Consider the following 20,595-nt stretch of genomic DNA (forward strand, 5'->3'; position numbering starts at 1 on the left):
TCTCCCTACCATGAGCCTCCAGCACCGTAAACTTGCCAATGCAGCACCCTGGAAGCACCCGACCACAGTCCCACTCTGAGTCCACTCAAAAACTTCGAGCCTCCGACCTGCCCTCCAGCACCGAGCACCGAGCACCGAGCACGATCTCTGCCGAGTGCTTTGACCCTGCCCCGGCAATAGGCGAAGCCGAGGATTTGGGGCCTTCCCCTCTGGAGATTCTGGATCACACAGTAGCAGCGGCAGTGAAACAGGCATTTCAGAAGTTTCACCAGATGTTCCTCCGTGCTCTCCTGTCTGCCTCCATCAAATCAGAATTGTGCATGGCACACTACTTGACGATTAACAGATATTGATCACCGGAGTGGCCGCTGTGCGTTGTGTCGCATTGCCATCAACTGGTGGTGGGGGGGGGGGATTTAAAGGGAATTTGGGGGGCAGCTTTTTCACCCTGCGTGTGGTCAGTACTTGAAATGAGGTGGCTGAGGTAGGTACATTAACAACATTTCAAAGTTACTTGGACAGGTGCATGAATAGTTAGGATTTAGTGGGATAGTTAAGTGTTAGCTTAGATGGAAATCTTAGCTGGAATAGGCCATGGAATGGTCTAGGATTAATCTGTGACTCTAAGTTGTGCAGGTTTGTAGGTTAATTAAACACTGTAAACTGCCTCTTGTGTGCAGGTGAGTGAAAATTAATGGAGGAATGTGATTTGTCCATCAACCAGCAGCAATGCAATGGGCTGGATGGCTTCATTATCATAAGGAAATCTGGAAGTAAGGATGTTAGCTGGATTGGGAATTCCACCTGAGCTGAACTGAACCGAACATGGCTGAACTCTTTCGTTTTTGTGTTTTATATTTTTTTTTATCGCTTGTTTTGCGATTTGTTCATTTTAGTGCGTGGGGGGGAGGGGGTGTTTGATGTTGTCTTTGAATGGGTCCCATGGTTTTCTTTGTTTCATGGCAGTCTGTGAGAAGATGAGTTTCAGGGCTGTATACCACAAACATACTTTGTTAATAAATGTACTTTGAATCTTTGAACCTTTCACCATTACTGAGGGCATTGCTCCAGGTGTACGTACCCTCTGGCAAGGAAGGGCTGGCCAGTTGGTGAGGACGGACAAGTGTATGACAACTGCCTTCCTCTGTCCTGCCCACAGTATCTGACTTTGTGTTTTCATGTCAACATGGGCATTTTTTTTCAAATTGGGGTGTGATGGAAAATGAGTCTTCATTATTATCTTTGCTTTGGCTGTGTTTCACGCACATTGTTGGCAATACTGTTCATGAATAGCTGAAGTTTTCAAGTTTATTTGTCCGTAAGAGACTGATGAAATGCAGAGAGTCTTCTGAGGTTGCTGCAGAGGATGGGTTTCCGGCCAAAGTCAGCAGACACACTGTCACAAACAAGTCCATTTAGAGCCCTTACATACCAAATAGCACCATCACCACCAGGTATAAAGCAATGTATCACACACTCTCTGAAAATAATAGTTGCTTTTCATTATACTTTTGGGAATTATTGAGTTTTTTGCTCTAATGTCTTGTTTTGTCCTGTCTTCTCTAATGTTTGTATGATTTGTATTCTGGGTGAACCTGCGTGTCTGTGATGCTGCTGCAAGTAGCTTCATCATTACACCTCTCCCTCACTGTTGAGGTTACATGTGAGCATCACCTGTAGCCTGTCCCGGTGGAACCACGTTGATGTCATAGCCAAGAAACCTCATTAATGCCTCTACTTCCTCAGAAAGAAATTCAGCATATCCCTATCGATTTTTACCAATATTTATCGCTGCACCGAAGAAACGAGACGGTAACAGTTTGGTTTAGCAACTGTTCTGCATGTTACCGCAAGAAACTGCAGAGAGTTGTGGACGAAGTTCAGCACATCATTCTCTATTCTCCCCTCTCCCATCTGCCCGACGATGCAAAAGCCCAAAAGCAAGTGCCACCAGGCTCAGGAGCAATTTCTGGAGACAATCCCATCGTTATCAAACTCAAGAAAAATCCCACTGTTATCAACGTCTTATATGATCAGATGGACTCTTGACCTCACAATCTTACACTTGTTATGATCTTACACTTTATCGTTTACCTGCCGTGCACTTTTTCAGAAGCTTTTATGTTTTATTCTGCATTGTTATTGCTTTATCTGATTCTAGCTCAGTGCACTGTGTAATGATTTGATCTGTATGAATAGCATGAAAGAGAAACTTTTTACTGTATTTTCATCATCATCATCATCAGGTGCCATGCCCAGTCTGAGCTTTGACTGCCATGGCCCACACAGTCCTGTTTCGGGTCAAGTGGATCAATTCATTGGTATTCATTTCCAGTTCTCTGGCTGCTGTCTCCATCATCATTTGTCTTTGCCTTCCTCTTGCTTTCTTCCCTTCAATCTTTCCCATAATTACCGTGCATTCTAACTCTTCTTTCCTAATCACATGTCCAATGAAGTTACGTTACCTGTATTACTGTATTTTTAGTAAATGTAAAAATATTAAACTAGTATCTGTGCACCATACTTGTGCATGTGATGATACACTTGACTTGGAGACAAAAGAGATTGCAGATGCTGGAATCTGGAGCAACACATGAAGTGCTGGAAGAACTCAGCAGGTCAAGCAGCATCTATGGTAGGGAACATTCAGTTGAGGTTTCATGTTGAGTTCTTTCATTTGGTCCTGATGAAGGGTCTCAGCTCAAAACATTGACTGTCCATTCTCCTTCACAGATGCTGCCTGACATAGAGTCATGGAAATCTACTGTACAGAAACGGGCCCTTTGGTCCATCCAGTCCATGCTAAACCATTTAAACTGCCTCGTCCCATTGACCTTCACCCAGACCATAACCCTTCATACCCCTCCCATCCATGTACCTATCCAAACTTCTCGTAAACATTGAAATTGAAATCGCATCCACCAGTTGCACTGGCAGCTCGTTTCACACTCTTATCGCCCTCTGAGTGAAGAAGTTCCCCCTCATGTTCCCCTTAACACCTGATCTCTAGTTGCAGTCCCACACAACTTCATTGGAAAAAGCCTGCTTTGCATTTACCCTATCAATGCCCCTCATAATTTTGTATGTACCTATTAAATCCCACCGCAATCTTCTATGTTCTAAGGAATAAAGTTAAAACTTATTCAACTTTCCCTTGTAACTGAGGTCCTCCAGTCCTGGCAACATCCTTGTAAATTTTCCCTGCACTCTTCCAATCTTATTGACATCCTTCATTTAGGTAGGTAGGTAGGTGACCGAAACTGTACATAATACTTCAGATTAGGCTTCACCGACGTCTTATACAACTTCAACATAACATCCCATCAGTACTTTGATCCAGGAAGGCCAATGGGCCAAAAGTTTTCTTTACGACCCTGTCTACCAGTGACGCCACCTTCAATGAATTACGAGGTGGTATTATGGCCTTTCTGTGTTCCTCCAGCGCATTGCAATAACTTTGACTTCACGACTCCATGTAGGTGAACTTTATAAGAAAGATGAGTTGAAGTTGTATTTAAGTCTCCTTCCTTGTTTCCTACAGGCCAGCAGCAGCTCTGACTCTCTCGATGGGCAGTATTCAGACTATGCTATGAAAAGTTATGATGCGGTTGTATTTGACGTACTCAAAGTGACCCCTGAAGAGTTTGCAGTAAGTAAACATGATGAGTTATGTGGTGTGACATCCCAGTTCTGTACGGCCTGAGCCAGTATTTTAGAATTTTATCGTTCAGTAGCAGGTATTTCTTGGTCCCCTAGCCAGATATGAAATCAGTTCAAAAGCTATGATATTGAATAGAAATATGAGGATTGAAACAGTACCAGTAATAGATTATGAGAACACTCAGTCCTCTTTTTAATTGTCATTTAGAAATGCATAAATGCATTAAGAAATGATACAATGTTTCTCCGGAGTGATATCACAGAAAACAAGACAGAGCAAAGACTAACACTGACAGAACCACATAATTATACCATATAGTTACAGCAGTGCAAAGCAATACCATAATTTGATGAAGAACAGACCATGGGCACAGTAAAAAAAAAGTCTCAAAGTCCCGAGTCAATCGACTCCCGAATCCCCAATAGCAGGAGGCAAAAGGGAGAAACTCCCTGCCATAAACCTCCAGGCACCGTCAACTTGCCGATACCTTGGAAGTAGCTGACCACAGCCGACCCTGAGTCCATCCGTCTGAAAACTTCGAGCTTCCGACCAGCCTCTCAGAAACAGCCTCCCGAGCACCATCCTCTGCTGAGCGCCTTTGACCTCTCCCCGGCTGTTGAAACACGCAAAGCCGAGGATTTCAGGGCCTTCAGCTCCGGAGATTCCAGTTACCACACAGTAGCAGCGGCAGCCAGGCGGGCATTTCAGAAGTTTTCCAGATGTTCCTCTGTGCTCTCACATCTGTCTCCATCAAATCAGGATTGTGCACGGTCCCCTACTTGACAGATAACAGACATCATCACCAGAAAGTCTTCACTCTCCAGGGCACAGGCCTGGGCAAGGTTGTATGGAAGACCAGCAGTTGCCCATGTTGCAAGTCTCCCCTCTCCATGACACCAATGTTGTCGAAGGGAAGGGCATTAGGACCCATACAGCTTGGCACCAGTGTCGTCGCAGAGCAATGTGTGATTAAGTGCCTTGCTCAAGGACGCAACACGTTCCCTCGGCTGGGGCTCGAACTCACGACCTTCAGGTCGCTAGTCTAATGCTTTAACCACTTGGCCACGGCCCACACAGATTGACCATAAGTATGAACAATAAGTAAAGCGAAAGACCGGGTAAGTGCTGGCTGAAGTATGCAAGGAATCGCACACTTATGGTTGGTTATGATCTTGTGTTTACTGTCCTCAGTGCAGGTGGAAACTGAATGAATCATCCCATTCCAATCAAAATTAGACAGATATTTAGGGGAAAATAATTTGCAATTATGGGGGGCCGGGAGTGCAATGCGGATGATGGGGAATGGTTGTGATAGGGTTGGTCTACAAAGGGCTTGGTAGGCTGGGTGACCTGTCTTCTGTGCTGGAATGATTTTAGACTTGAGAGCTGATCTTTTTGTCCCCAAACACACATTCTTGAAGTAGGTTCTCAATGAAGCATCCAATTCCAACAGATATGTGCCTTTCTGAAATGGCAAATTGTGTGGAACAGCTGGAGATTTTCCAATCTGTACCCCAGGCAGAAGGAGCCTGAACACTGCAAACGGTCAATGGAATAATTGGCTTGAAATAACATTTAATAAATGTAGTTGTTTCATTAAAGCGGTTTAGCGAATCTTCGCTTGATGAAACGTGGATTCTTTCCTACAATTCTGCAGTGATTTCAAATATCTGTAACTAGAACTGCTCCTAAATCTGTCTTAGACACACATTTGGTATCAGGCCTGAAAATCCTACAGAAGGTGGAATGTTTCTAGAATATTGTGCCTGGAGCAAAAAAAGAATATTGAAATTTTAACTAAATTGGTCATTTTCTTGTGTGTTGCAGAGCCAGATTACTTTAATGGACGTCCCAGTATTTAAAGCAATCCAACCTGAGGTAAGATGAGAGCTTATGTAGGAGACTGATTTATGGAAGGTGGGAATCAGGGGTTGAAGTTGACATTTTAATTGTGAATTAAAAATTCTGTATTGATTGGAATAATTTCACTTTTGCATTGGTTTCATGAGTATTATTCATAGAGCTAAGTTCCAAGAGATGTATTTCAAAGAGATATTTAAAACTATATATCAAAATAAAGACCCAGTATAATCTTGGGATGGACTTCAATGGTTGCCATTGGAAAAAGTTCTTCTGCTCTATTATTATACAGTCCTATGTATAATAATGTAAACTTGATGAGGTCAAACTGAGGTTGGAAGAGAAACACCTCATATTCTGTTTGGGTAGCCTCCAGTTTGATGGCATGAACATCGATTTCAATAACTTGCGGTAATTTCTCTGCCCTCCCTCCTGTCTTTTTCCATTCCACATTCCAATTACCCTCTTACCCCTTTTGTTCTCCTCAGCTGCCCATCACCTCCTCCTGATACCCCCCCCCCATCCTTCCCCTTCTTCCATGGTCCACTCTCCTCTCCTATTATATAAACTTCTTCTTCAGCCCTTTACCTCTTCCACATATCATCTTCCAGCTTTTTTAATACACTCCCACCTACCCACCTTCCCCCTCACCTGAGATGACATCATCTGCCAGCATGTACTCCTTCCCACACCGTTTTATTCTGGCTTCTGGCTCCCTTGAGGGTGTCAGAGGGCAGAAGTGAGTATAGTTGCTATTACTATGGAGAAAGTTCTTAGGAAGCTGAAAGATCTGAAGGTAGAGAATTCGCCTGGACCAGATAGACTACACCCCAGGGTTCTGAAAGAGGTAGGTGAAGAGATTGTGGAGGCATTAATAATGATCTTTCAAGAATCATTAGATTCAGGAATAGTCCTGAAGTACTGGAAAATAGGCAATGTAACTCCACTCTTTTAGAAGGGAAGGAGGCAGGAGAAGGGACGGTGTAGGCCAGTTAGTCTGACTTCAGTGGTTGGAAAGATGTTGGAGTCCATTATTAAGGATGAAATTCAGGACACTTGCAGGTGTATGATAAAATGTGCCAAAGTCAGCATGGTTTCTTTCAGAGGAAAGTTGCCTGGCAAATCTGTTGCAATTCTTTGAGGAAATAATTAACAGGATAGACAAAGGAGTGTCAGTGGATGTTGTTTACTTGGATTTTCAGAAGGACTTTGACAACGTGCCATACATTAGGTTAGATTAGATTCAACTTTATTGTCGTTGTGCTGAGTACAGATACAAAGCCAATGAAATGCAGTTAGCATCTGACCAGAAATGCAAAGAATAGTGTTATTTACAAAATAACTGCGAATAAAAAAAGTGCTACAGCACACAAATATAAAAGTACTGAGACAGTACAATACAGATGCAATACTGCTTAGCGCTGTGATGTGAGGTTCAGCAGTGTCACAGCCTCAGGGAAGAAGCTCTTCCTGTGCCTGCTGGTGCGGGAGCGGAGGCTCCTGTAGCGCCTACTGGATGGGAGGAGAGTAAAAAGTCCATGGTTAGGGTGAGATGCATCCCTGATAATGCTTTTCGCCCTGCCCAGGCAGCGTTTATGGTAGATGTTCTCAATGGTGGGCAATTGGGTGCTGATAATCAGCTGGGCAGTTTTCACCACACGCTGGACTCATGGTGTTATAGGACAGATACTAGCATGGGAGAATGGACAAAGAAGTAGCAGATGGAATATACTGTAGGGAAGTGTATGGTCATGCATTTTGGTAGAAGGAATACAGGCATAGACAATTTTCTAAATGGAAAGAAAGTTCAAAAATCAGAGGTGAAAAGGGACTGTGCAGGATTCCCTAAAGGTTAATTTGCAGGTTGAGTCAGTGGTAAAGAAGGAAAATGCAATATTAGTATTTATTTTGAGGGTCCTAGGATATAAGAGCAAGGATGTGATTCTGAGGCTTTGTAAGGCATTGGTCAGAATGCACTTGGAATGTTGTGAGCGGTTTTGGGACCCTTCTCTAAGAAAAGACGTGCCAGGATTGGAGAGAGTCCAGAATGGGTTCATGAGAATGATACTGGGAATGAAATTTGATGGATCTGCTCCTGTACTCACTGGAATTTAGAAGAATAAAGGGGGATGACATTGAAAACTGTTGAATACTGAAAGGCCTAGAGAGAGTGGATGTGGAAAGGATGTATCTTATAGTGGGTGAGTCTAGGACCAATAGACAATAGGGGCAGGAGTGGGCCATTCGGCCCTTCGAGCTAGCACCGCCATTCACTGTGATCATGGCTGATCATCCACAATCAGTATCCATTTCCTGCCTTATCCCCATATCCCTTGACTCCGCTATCTTTAAGAGCTCTATCTAACTCTTTCTTGAAAGCATCCAGAGAATCGGCCTCCACTGCCTTCTGAGGCAGAGCATTCCACAGATCCACAACACTCTGGGTGAAAAAGTTTTTCCTCAACTCCGTTCTAAATGGCCTACCCCTTATTCTTAAACTGTGGCCTCTGGTTCTGGACTCCTCCAACACTGGGAACATGTTTCCTGCTTCTAGCGTGTCCAATCCCTTAATAACCTTATATGTTTCAATCAGATCCCCTCTCATCCTTCTAAATTCCAGTGTATACAAGCCCAGTCGCTCCAATCTTTCAATATGTGACAGTTCCACCATCCTGGGAACTAACCTTGTGAACCTCCGCTGCACTCCCTCAATAGCTAGAATGTCCTTCCTCAAATTTGGAGACCAAAACTGCACACAGTACTCCAGGTGTGGTCTCACCAGGGCCCTGTACAGCTGCAGAAGGACCTCTTTGCTCTTATACTCAATTCCCCTTGTTATGAAGGCCAACGTGCCATTAGCTTTCTTCATGCTTGCTTACTTTCAGTGACTGATGAACAAGGACACCTAGATCTCGTTGTACTTCCCCTTTTCCTAACTTGACACCACTCAGATAGTAATCTGCCTTCCTGTTCTTGCCACCAAAGTGGATAACCTCTCATTTATCCACATTAAACTGCATCTGCCCACTCACCCAACCTGTCCAAGTCACCCTGCATCCTCATAACATCCTCCTCACATTTCACACTGCCATCCAGCTTTGTGTCATCTTCAGATTTGCTAATGTTACTTTTAATCCCTTCATCTAAGTCATTAATGTATATTGTAAACAGCTGCGGTCCCAGCACCGAGCCTTGTGGTACCCCACTGGTCTCTGCCTGCCATTCTGAAAGGGACCCGCTAATCCTTACTCTCTGTTTCCTGTCTGCCAACCAATTTTCTATCCATGTCAGTACCCTACCCCGAATACTGTGCGCTCCAATTTTGCCCACTAATCTCATACGTGGGACCATATCAAAGGCTTTCTGGAAGTCCAGGTACACTACATCCACTGGCTCTCCCTTGTCCATTTTCATAGTTACATCCTCAAAAAATTCCGGAAGATTAGTCAAGCATGATCTCCCCTTCGTAAATCCATGCTGACTCGGACTGATCCTGTTACTGCTATCTAAATATGCCGCTATTTCATCTTTTATAATTGACTCCAGCATCTTCCCCACCACTGATGTCAGGCTAACTGGTCTCTGTTTTCTCTCTCCCTCCTTTCTTAAAAAGTGGGATAACATTAGCTACCCTCCAATCCATAGCAGGTGGATTGACCAGAGGGCACAGTCTCAGAATAGAGGGGCATCCATTTAGAGCAGGGATGTGGGGGAATTTCTTTAATAAGAGGGTGGTGACTCTGTGGAATTAATTGCCACAGGTAGCTATAGAGGCCAAGTTATTGGGTGTATTTACGATGAAGGTTCAGAATTAATTTTGATCTTCATAGCATCAAAGGATGTACTGTTTCATTTGATCAGTTACTTTTCAAATGCACCTTCTTGCCATTGCATTGACCCTTTGGGCAAAACCAACAATCTTGTCCATCCAGTGGAATTTGGTTCAACATGAAATGTTGGAAAAAAAATGGAATTTGCTAATTGTCCATCTGTGGAATTTGTTTCAAAATGTGAACTTCTTTTCAATAAACAGAAATGATTGCAGAGTTGTGTCCCTGTCAGAGAAGCAAGATTAGTTTTGGATGGTAGTGAGCACATCAAGGCTGAATCTGTATTCTAACAATTTTACAATCCGCTCTACAATACCTGTGCTCTTCCAATCATATTTATTCGCTGTACGCAGTCTTTCCACCATTAGGAGCCGCATCATCAACTGAAGAGGTCCAAGGCCCAAGAGTTGATACTCTCAACTGCAGTGCCTCTTTGATACCCTAAACTACTATGACGGTGTGGTGGAAAGCACGCTAACACCATCAGGGTTTGATTCCTATCGCTGTCTATAAGGAGTTTGTATGTTCTCCCCATGACTGCGTGTGCTTCTTCTGGATGCTCAGGTTTCCTGTCATGTTCCAAAGATGTATGGTTTCGGGTTACTGAGTTGTAGGCATGCTGTGTTGGTACCAGAAGTGTAGTGATACTCGCAGGCTGCCCAGCACAATTCTCGCTGATTTGATTTGCCACAAACCATGCATTTCACTGTGTGTTTCAATGTACACGTGACAAATAAAGCTAACCTCTTTTCTTCCCTTTTTAGATGTTCTTTTAAAGCTAGCTCTTCTGTCCAAGCTTCCGATCTCCTGTTCTAATAAGTCCTTATGCTGAGCGGCATCTGTCTTTATTCAGCAATGGTCCTATAAAGCACTTCGGGGCATTTGCACATTAAAGGAGTTGTCTTACTGTATGCTTCTGACGATAATGCCGAGGGACATGACTGAATTTCTCACCCTCTTCAGTAATCCTTAAACTTCCATGTCACTGTGTTCAACTCTGTCTCGAAATTCCGTGGAATGAGTTTCTGAGGCAGTGTGAAAAATTACGATGTGTCTTTTCAGAATTATTAGCTCCATCGACTGTGGGTCAGTTTTAAGGCAAGTGGAAAGCATTCCTGAAATGCTTTCCCTATTGAAAGGCCCAGATAGACTGGACGTGGGGAGGATGTTTTGTATAATGGGGGAGTTTAGGACAAGAGGACTCAATCTCAGAATATAAGAATGCCCCTTTAGAACAGAGATGAGAAGGAATTTCTTTAACCAAAGGTTGGTGAAACTGTGGAATTCATTACCACAAACAGTTGTGGAGGCCGTCATTGGATATATTTAAAACAGACGTAGATAGGTTTTTGATTAGTGAGGGCATCAGAGGTTATGGGGAGAAGGCAGAAGAATGAAGAAAGCCACAACAATCCTAATTTTAAATCCAGATGCATAAAATAGAGTAGCAAAGAATTGTGTCAAATATTTAAATGTGTAGAAAAATTAGTCCCCAGAGTAGTGAACCTCATGATAAGGTAGACTAAAAGGATTAGCATTGATCAATGTTGATGTTTATATTGGATTTTCTTCCCTCAAACTACTCTCTAAATTTCCAAGATGCTTAATTAAACTTGATCTTTGACAATCTGTCTCCTTGTAGCCCAGCACAAGACACTCTTCATCAGACCTCCCGCGAGACACTTTGGGACATTTCCCTCTATTGGTTGCTGCTGAATGTTTTCAGGATTGCCGCTAAGTTAGTGATGCCAGTTGGTGAATTATCACTTACTTGATAGGGATATCTTCACCAGAATTGAGCTGTTTAACAAGATGGGCCATTGTAATTTTCTTGAGCACATTCATTGAAGAAAAATAAGTTTTTGTCATTTATTACTTTATTTTATCTAGAGATACAGCATGGTTACTGGCCCTTCTGGCCCAATGAGCTCATATCACCTGATTAATCTACTAACCTGTATGTCTTTGGAATGTGGGAGGAAACTAGAGCCCCTGGAGGAAACCCACATGGTCACCGGAAAAACATAAACTCCTTATAGGCAGTGACAGGAACTGAACCTGGGTCACCGCGTTGTAATAGTGTTACACTAACCACTGCATGATCATAGTTCAAATAGTTCAAGTTTAATTGTCATTCAACTGTACATGAATACCCATGAATACAGCCAAGCAAAACAGTGTTACTCCAGGACCAGGGTGCAAAACACAGGGCCAACAGTCACACACAGCACAAAGCACATGCAGCACTTAACACAAATACAGTCACACAAAATAAAAATCTATAGTCCAAGACCCTGAGTCCATGAAAGTTGCAGAAATCGGCAGTCGAATTCCACCGAGATGCAACACAGAGCGTCATAGGAAGTCATTTCTGCCTGTGGCCATCAAACTTTACAACTCCTCCCTTGGAGGGTCAGACACCCTGAGCCAATAGGCTGGTCCTGGACTTATTTCCTGGCATAATTTACATATTACTATTTAACTATTTATGGTTTTGTTACTATTTAATTATTTATGGTGCAACTGTAACGAAAACCAATTTCCCCCAGGATCAATAAAAGATCAATAAATATGGCTTGTCTTCTGCTGAGTGAGCACTAGGGGGCAGCACCAACTCCACACAAAAGCTGCCTTTGGTGGAGCACACTGGCTCTGATGTCTCTCTTTCCTGGGAGGCTGTAAATGGGCGACGGTGACCTGAGGCTTAGCCCTTGCTATGACCAAGGCCACACTGTCTGCCCCTGCCCTCCACCAATAAACCAGTGAGTCGGACTTGTGGCATTCCAAGTCAACGATAGGGTCTTGCTGTCACAAGAAAAGCGACTAAGGCAGTCACTCTGTGTTAGATTGCACACTTCCTTTGTGTATTGATGCCTTCGTCACCTCTCTGATGTAGACAGCAGCACAATTCAGTTTCTCTGCTCAAACGAGTGACCTGCTGATGGGGTAGTGGTATTGAGAGGAAAGCATGGCAGTGCCTTTACTTCTCAGGAGTCTGTAGAGATTCAGCATGACATCTAATACTGCGACAAATTTCTGTAGATGTGTAGTGGAGAGTATATTGACAGGTTGAGTCACGGCCTGGTATGGAAGCACCAATGCCTTTGAATGGAAAATCCTGAAAAGTTAGTGGATTTGGATTAGATTATGAGAACACTCAGTCCTCTTTTATTGTCATTTAGAAATGCCTACATGCATTAAGAAATGATACAATGTTTCTCCGGAGTGATATCACAGAAAACAAGACAGTCCAAAGTCTAACACTGACAGAACCACATAATTATAACATATAGTTACAGCAGTGCAAAGCAAAACCATAATTTGATAAAGAACAGACTATAGTCACAGTAAAAAAATGTCTCAAAGTCCCGAGTCGATCGACTCCCGAGTCCCCGAGAGCAGACAACAAAAGGGAAAAACTCCCTGCCATAAACCTCCAGGCACCGTCAACTTGCCGATACCTTGGAAGCAGCCAACCACAGCCGACAGACACTGAGTCCATCCGTCCGAAAACTCCGAGCTTCCGAGCAGCCTCTCCGATACAGCCTCCTGAGCGCCATCCTCTGCCGAGCGCCTTTGACCTCTCCCCAGCCACTGAAACACGCAAAGCCGAGGATTTCAGGGCCTTCAGCTCCGGAGATTCTGGTTACCACACAGTAGCAGCAGTATCAAAGCAGACATTTCAGAAGTTTTCCAGATGTTCCGCTGTGCTCTCACGTCTGTCTCCATCAAATCAGAATTGTGTATGGTCCCCAATGGATATTCATCACCGAAGTGGCCGATTTGGACCAGGACGTAATGTGTAAAGCCCTCCCAACCACTGAGTACACCTACATGAAACACTGTCATAGGGAAGCAGCATCCATCATCAGAGGTCCCCACCACCCAGGTCACGCTCTCTTCTCGCTGCTGCCATCAGGTAGAAGGTACAAGAGCCCCAGGACCTACACCACCAGCTTCAAAAACAGTTACTGCCCCACAAAGATCAGGCTCTTGAATAAAAGGTGATAACTACACTCACTTGCCCATCCATTGAGATATTCCTACAACCAATGATCTCACTTTAAGGACACCTTATCTCATTATCTCAGGTTTTTGTTATTTATTGCTATTTATTTAAATTTGCATTTGCACAGTTTGTCGTCTTCTGCACTCTGGTTGATCTGTCATTGATCCTGTTATAGTTACTATTCTATAGATTTGCTGAGTATGCCCACAGGAAAATGAATCTCAGGGTTGTATGTGGTGACATATCTGTACTTTGATTATAAAATTCACTTTGAACTTTGACCTGCAGTACTTCAAGTTCTTAATATCCAGCCGGGTCTTGTGATCATAAAAAATACATTTAAAAAGGACAATCACACCTGTGGTTAACCCCGTAGAAGCCACTATGACCGAACACGCCATCATCTTACATATCTCACACATTTACCATATTTTTGTGAAATGATATTTGCTATCAGTATCCAGATCCTGAAAAGTGATTGAATAAGTGAAGATGGATATTAATCTCTTTTCAGAACAGTATTAAGTAGCTCCTGACGAAGGGTCTCGGCCTGAAACGTCGACTGCGCCTCTTCCTATAGATGCTGCTTGGCCTGCTGCGTTCACCAGCAACTTTGATGTGTGTTGCTTGAATTTCCAGCATCTGCAGAATTCCTGTTGTTTAAGTAGCTCCTGCTCATTTGTGAAATAGAAATCTGAATGACTCTGAGATAGACAAGGCATGGAGGAATATGGCTGTCGTGCAGGCAAATGTTCAAAGGACTCAAAGCACATTTATTAGCAAAGCATGTATGCAGTATACAACCCTGAGGTTTGTCTTCCCCACAGACAGCCACGAAGCAACGAAACACTATGGAACCCGTTCAAAGAAACCCCTGCATGCGCGGAAAGGAACAAATTGCACAAGCAATAACAAAAAATAGCAAGCGAAAACACAGAATATAAAACGCAAAATCAAAGGGCATATTTCAGTTCGGCTCAGTGCTTGTTATTCAAAAAGTTGCCCAATATTAGCAAGGAAGAAAGGAACAACCAGAAACCAGAACACATCATAAACGCGCATTGGAGCCCAATCCACAAACTGCGTCAATTAAACCTTGCTCTGGCACCATCCTCTGACAGCATTAACATAACAATGTTATCGTGTTGGTGAGCAGAAAAGGAGCAAAATGGATCTGACGGGCAGAAGGGCCTGTTTCAGTGCTGTACGTCTCTGACTCTATCTAATTTAAAATCGCTGCTGGGAGAAAAGGTAAAATTAAATAAATTCTTGCAGTATTGCAGATTTCAGATTAGAGTCTCTGATGAATTGAAATGGTCAATTGCAATCAGTAAGTAGTGAGCAATTACACCAGTTGTAACGTTGATCGTAGTTCGAGTAACACAGGTGGCTCTCTTCCATGTGTCAGGAAGTGAAGGATTCAAACCTTCAACAGTTTAACATTTAACTACTTGGTTGCCTGGTTTAAATGTGGTAAATACTGAAATAATTTTGCATTGACTTCCTATCTATATAGCACATGAATGCAATTGTCCGGTGTCAGAATTGGAATCAGGTTTAATATCACTGGCGTTTGTCATGAAATCTGTTGTTCCGCAGCAGAAGTACATTGCAATACATAGTAAAAATCCTGTCAATTGGAATAAGAAATGTATGCTATGCATGTATGTGAAATTAAATAAGTAATGCAAAAAGAAAAAATATAATGAGGTAGTGTATATTCTGCCAGCCACGCACCAGATTTTATGATCTTTCTTAGTTGTTCCATATGTCATTGTAATTGATTTGATTTTAACAATGCTTTCTTATTTGGCGGTTAACAATGCTGAAAAAAATTCAAGTAGTAATTGCTCTGCAAGTTTACTTACAGGAAATTCTTGTGATTTCAAAGAATCATTTTGTCTTTGAAAGAAAAATTGATGTTTAAAGCATTGAGCAATAAGAAATGGGCCAAGGATTCTGCAACTCATGTTCTCAGTATTATATATTCACTTACCATTATTTATATTTGCACAGACTGTCTTCTTCTGCCCACTGTTTGCTTGTCAGCCTTTGTGTCTAGTTTTTCATTCATTCAATTGTGTTTCATTGTATCTCCAGTGAATGCCTGCCAGAAAATGAAAATGGTGACATATACGTACTTTGATAATAAATCTTTGAAGTTTGAACTTCAAAGAAACAAAATAAAAACTCTTTGCTTGTGAGGTTTACATTTCAGGCTACCAGCCATATCCCTTTCTGTACAAAATGGGTATTGATTGTAGTATGATGGATGCCGGGAATTGAGTTCTGACAGAGTTTATAGAGTGGTAGCTTTTGACCAAATCCGGTGGTGGTATGGCTGCATTTGTCACAGTAGTGTAGCCCTTAGCGCATTCTTGAATTTGGAGTTCAATTCGGGTGCCATTGAGCATGGAATCTCTGTTCATTCTCCCTGTGGAATGTGTGGGTTTACCCTGGGTGCTCTGGTTTCCTCCCGCAGGCCAAAGATGTACTGGGCAGGTTATTTGGACATTGTAAATTCTCCCATGATTAGGTTCGGGTTAATCGGGGTTGTGGGGGGTTGCGGGGGCAGGAAGGGTTTATCTACTCTGTGCTGTATCACTAAAATAAAGATGATTAATCAGAGCCTGCAAGTTAATTTCAGTTGGCTGCGTTTCATTAGCACAGCGTGAAGTTCCAGGTTACCACGGATCATTAAACTAATTGAAACAGTTTTACAGACCGTGATGCAATTACTGATATTTTTTCACTAACCAGGCCGATAGTTTTGATATTTCCATAAGTTTACTATGTTTCTGGTTGCACAGATTATCTGTAATTAGTTTCAATGATTTCTTTGGTGATTTTACCTGATTTCCTACCCTAAGCATTCTTTTTTGGCAATAGATGGGAAGCCAGTTGGCGTCCGCTGAGGATTTTCTGTGAAGACAAAGCCCAGCTGTGTTCATTCAGTTACATTTGATAGTACGAAGAGTAAGAGTAGGCCCCTTGACCCCTTTCCACGTTCAGTAACAACCTGGTCATCTTGTACCTCATTGCCGACCTGAGCTATATATAGCTAGGGTGCCTAAGACTTTTGCACTGTACTGTATTTGTCAACATGTAGCAGAGACTGAGTTTATAAATCTGGCGGGGGGGGGGAAAGGATGTTGGGAATGATGAGGGTGGATCACCATGGGAGGGGTGTAGGATAGGTGGCAGAGAAGGAATGCCATGAGCAGGGGGTGGCAGGGGTGCAGACACACCCAGCCTTGAGACACCAGACAAAGGCATCTGATTCCAAACAATTGGTTTTATTGATCACTACAGAGTGTCTCTCTGGTGCTTCCTGCTCCCTCCCCTCTCTCTTCCCCTTTTCCCCACCATGATTCCCCTCTCCCTGCCCCCTTCCCACTCTCAGTCCACAATAGACCCATATCAGGATAACGTTTATCATCACTCATATACGTCATGAAATTTGTATTTTTTTTCCGGCTGCAGTACAGTGCAACACATGAAATTACTATAGTACTATAGTACCGTGCAAACATTAGGCACCCTAGTTTTTTTAAATTTATATTTCTCTCTCTCTCTCTTTCTGTCTCTCGCTCTCTCTCTCTCTCTCTCTCTCTCTGTCTGTCTCTCTCTCTCTCTCTGTCTCTCTCTCTGTCTCTCTCAACCCCCCTCTCTCTCTCCTCTCTCTCGCCTCTCTCTCCCCATCCCCTCTCCCCCCTCTCCCCCCTCTCATTTTTTAATATATATATCTAACACTTTTGCACAGTACTGCACATACTTTACATAAGTAACTAAAGGTCAATTCCTCAGCTGCCGTGGTGGGACATGATCTCATTCAGATAATTTCTCCAAACTTTGGAGTCCTAGTCCAGCAGTTTATTCCCTTTGTTGTACTATTGACCCACTAGAATCTTTTAAAAAAGGACTTCAACCAATACAGTGACTGCAGTGCCCCTGAGCTTGTGAAAGATACTATGCAAATGCAAGTTTACTCCTCCTGGCTAGTTTTTCCACTTATTGATGGTTGAGTGACCATAAGTGCTCTGCATGAACTGGTGTAATTGAAAGAGCAGCCAACATTAGTAATTCCAGTGTTTGCCAACTCCTGAAGTAATTTGTCACTTGAATAAAAAATATCTTCCCATTTTGGTATCTGAATAAGAAATAACTTTCCATTTTTTTGTCTGTGGCCATTGTGATAATTTTCCATTTTCAATATTTGGACAGAGGGAGAAAACTTCCTGACAGCAACATTATTCTTCCTTCCAAAGTGTATAAGCTTACCCTTTTCTCACATTATACTCCATCTGTCCATATCTTGTCCACTCACTTAACCTATCTATATCCCTTTGCAGGATCTCTGTGTCCTCCTCACTACTTGCTAACCCAACTATTTCTGCACCAAAGGGAGAGCTTCAGGAGTGTATGTTGTTCTGGTACACTGTGTAATGAAGCTCACGGTGGAAGGTGCAGGAGTCTTGGGTCTCAGGCAAGGTTTGATCAGTGCTCATGGATCGGACTCGTTTTTAGAGATCCCTACAGTTCACGTTATATGTGTTTGTGGTCTCTGGTTCTCTTTTTCTCTTATTGCTATTTTGTGTGATTTCGATCGGGGCGGACTGGCTCTGTGACCTGTAGCCAATGAACGACACAGCGCTGAATTGAACTGAACTAAACTGAACAATCCCAGACTGTTTCAAGGACTCTGCGGTTTGATGTTTTATATTCTGTTATTCGTTCTCTTTTACCATTTGCGCAATTTGTTCTGTTTTTGTGTGTTGGGGGTTTGATGTTTTCTTTGAACAGGTTCCATGGTGTTTCTTTGGTGGCTGTCTGTGGGAAGACAAATCTCAGGGTTGTATACTGCATACATACTTCAATGATAAAAGTACTTTGAATCTTTGAATTTTGAACATACTGTAGTAAAATGCAAGTATATTAAACTTTGGTTAGGTTGCATTTGGAGTATTGAGCGCAGTTCTGCTTGCCGCATTACGGGAAGGATGTGAATGCTGTGGAGAGGGTGTGGAATTGGTTCACCAGCTTGCTGCCTGGGTTAGAGGATTTGAGCAGACTCGCATTGTTTTCTCTGGAGCACCACTGGTTGTGGGGGAGACCTGATAGCAGTTTATAAATGAATGAATGGCACTGATAGGGGAGTTCGTCCTTTGAGTTATTGAGCACTACAGCACAGAAACAGGCCCTTCAGCCTATCTAGTCCATGCCAAACCATTATTCTGTCTACACCCATTTACCTGCATCTGCACCATAGCCCTCCATCCCCCTCCCATTTAACTTATCCAGATAACTTTTAAATGCTGACATCGAACCTTCATCCACCACTTCCGCTGGAAGTTCATTCACACTCTCACCACCCTTTGAGGGATGAGGTTCCCCCTCGTGTTTCCTTTAAACAGTTTACCTTTCACCCTTAACCCATGACCTCTAGTTCTAGTCTCATTCAACCTCAGTGGAAAATGCCAGCTTGCATTTACCCTATCTATACCCCTCACAATTTTGTATACCTCTCTCTCATCTCCCCTCAATCTTCTCCACTCCAGGAAATAAAGTTATAAATCTATTCAACCTTTCCTTATAACTGAGGTCTTCAAGTCCTGGCAACATCCTCGTAAATTTTCTCCGCATTTTTTCAATCTTATTGATATCTTTCCTGTAGATAGGTGACCGATTGCTACCCTTTCCCCAGGGTAGAAATCTTAAATACTAGGGAGCTCTTCTTTAAGGTGAAGTGGGGAAAGTTTAAAGGAGATTTGAAAGCACGACTTGAAAGGCCGCTCCCAATCCAGTGTAGACATCACCCCTCCTGCAACAGGCGATAGCATGGCATGAGGCCTAGCCCCATACCACAACTGAGGCCTGCAGCCTCCCGGTCATCATTCCCAAAGCTTAGATTAGGTTCAACTTCATTGCCACTGTGCCGAGTACTGATACAAAGCCAATGAAATGCATTTAGCATCTGACCAGAAATGCAAAGAATAGTGTTATTTACAAAATAAATGCAAATAAAGAAAGTGCTACAACACACAAATATAAAAGTACTGAGACAGCACAACACGGATGCAATACTGCTTAGTGCTGTTGTGAGAGGTTCAGCAGTGTCACAGCCTCTGGGAAGAAGCTCTTCCTGTGCCTGCTGGTGTGGGAGCGGAGGCTCCTGTAGCACCTACCGGATGGGAAGAGAGTAAAAAGTCCATGGTTAGAGTGAGATGCATCCCTGATAATGCTTTTCGCCCTGCCCAGGCAGCGTTTATGGTAGATGTTCTCAATGGTGGGCAATTGGGTGCCGATAATCCACTGGGCAGTTTTCGCCACACGCTTGAGTGCTTTGCGGTCCGATACGGGACAATTGCCATACCAAAGTTTAAAGGGGACTTTAAAGTTTAAAGGGGCAGGGTTTAAAGGAGATGCACGAGACAATCTTTTTTTAACGTAGTGGTGGGTGCTGGCAGAAGAGGAAACAGCTTGATAGTTGCACTTTTGAAAGGCACATGAACATACAAGGAATAGAGAAATTTGGATCATGTGCATGCCTATGGGATTAGCTTAAGTTGGCATCATGTCCTGCACAGCTATTGTGGGCTGAAGGGGCCTGTTGTTGTGCTCTAGTATTATATGTTTAATAGGGTGTCAACAGATGGGATTTGTATCCCAGTAGGTGATGTAAGATGATGTGGAGTGCGAATCAGTAAACGAGTGGCTACGCTCATTAATGCTGGATGCAACCCATCAGATGGGATTGTGTTCATACTCTGTGTTCCAAGACCAGATGTAGCCTTTGGAACTGTGGTTCTCAGCCTTATTGAATGAAAGCCCCACATGCTTTCACTTGGAAACTTACATAAGCCAGCTCCCACCCCATTAAAACCGAATGATGTCATATCATATGTGAGACTGAATTTTTTTTTACCTTGTTATGGATTCCCAGATGCAATTTGAAAGACAGAGTAGATCTTTGTTATTAATTGTTCTTCTAGGACAGGGTTTCCCAACCTGGGGTCCACAGATCCCTCGGTTAATTGTAGGGGTCCATGGCATAAAAAAGGTAGGGAACCCCTGATCTAGGAGTAGGTGAAGCATTTTTCTGTCTGTACTGGCTGATCTACGTCCAAATTCTATCTATTCTCACTGGTTGCATCTTTCTTGATGCCCTCAACTAGTTGAAGTTTCAGTTTTATGTGCTACTGTTATGCACATAAGACATAGGAACAAGATTAGGC

The 20,595-nt window shown here is 42.9% G+C and overlaps 1 protein-coding gene across 4 annotated transcripts in view; it reads left to right on the top strand.

Annotated features, from left to right (window-relative positions):
* LOC134359788 (ras-specific guanine nucleotide-releasing factor RalGPS1-like) overlaps positions 1-20,595 on the top strand; it is a 756,496-nt gene that overhangs the window by 205,911 nt on the left and 529,990 nt on the right. For all 4 annotated transcript variants that reach the window (XM_063073428.1, XM_063073429.1, XM_063073430.1 and 1 more), the window contains 2 exons: positions 3,542-3,649; positions 5,489-5,539. In XM_063073428.1, coding sequence (XP_062929498.1) covers positions 3,542-3,649; positions 5,489-5,539 — 159 coding nt within the window. The remainder of the gene's footprint in view (positions 1-3,541; positions 3,650-5,488; positions 5,540-20,595) is intronic.

Source organism: Mobula hypostoma, chromosome 21 (genome assembly GCF_963921235.1).
Source record: "Mobula hypostoma chromosome 21, sMobHyp1.1, whole genome shotgun sequence".
Classification (NCBI taxonomy): domain Eukaryota; kingdom Metazoa; phylum Chordata; class Chondrichthyes; order Myliobatiformes; family Myliobatidae; genus Mobula; species Mobula hypostoma.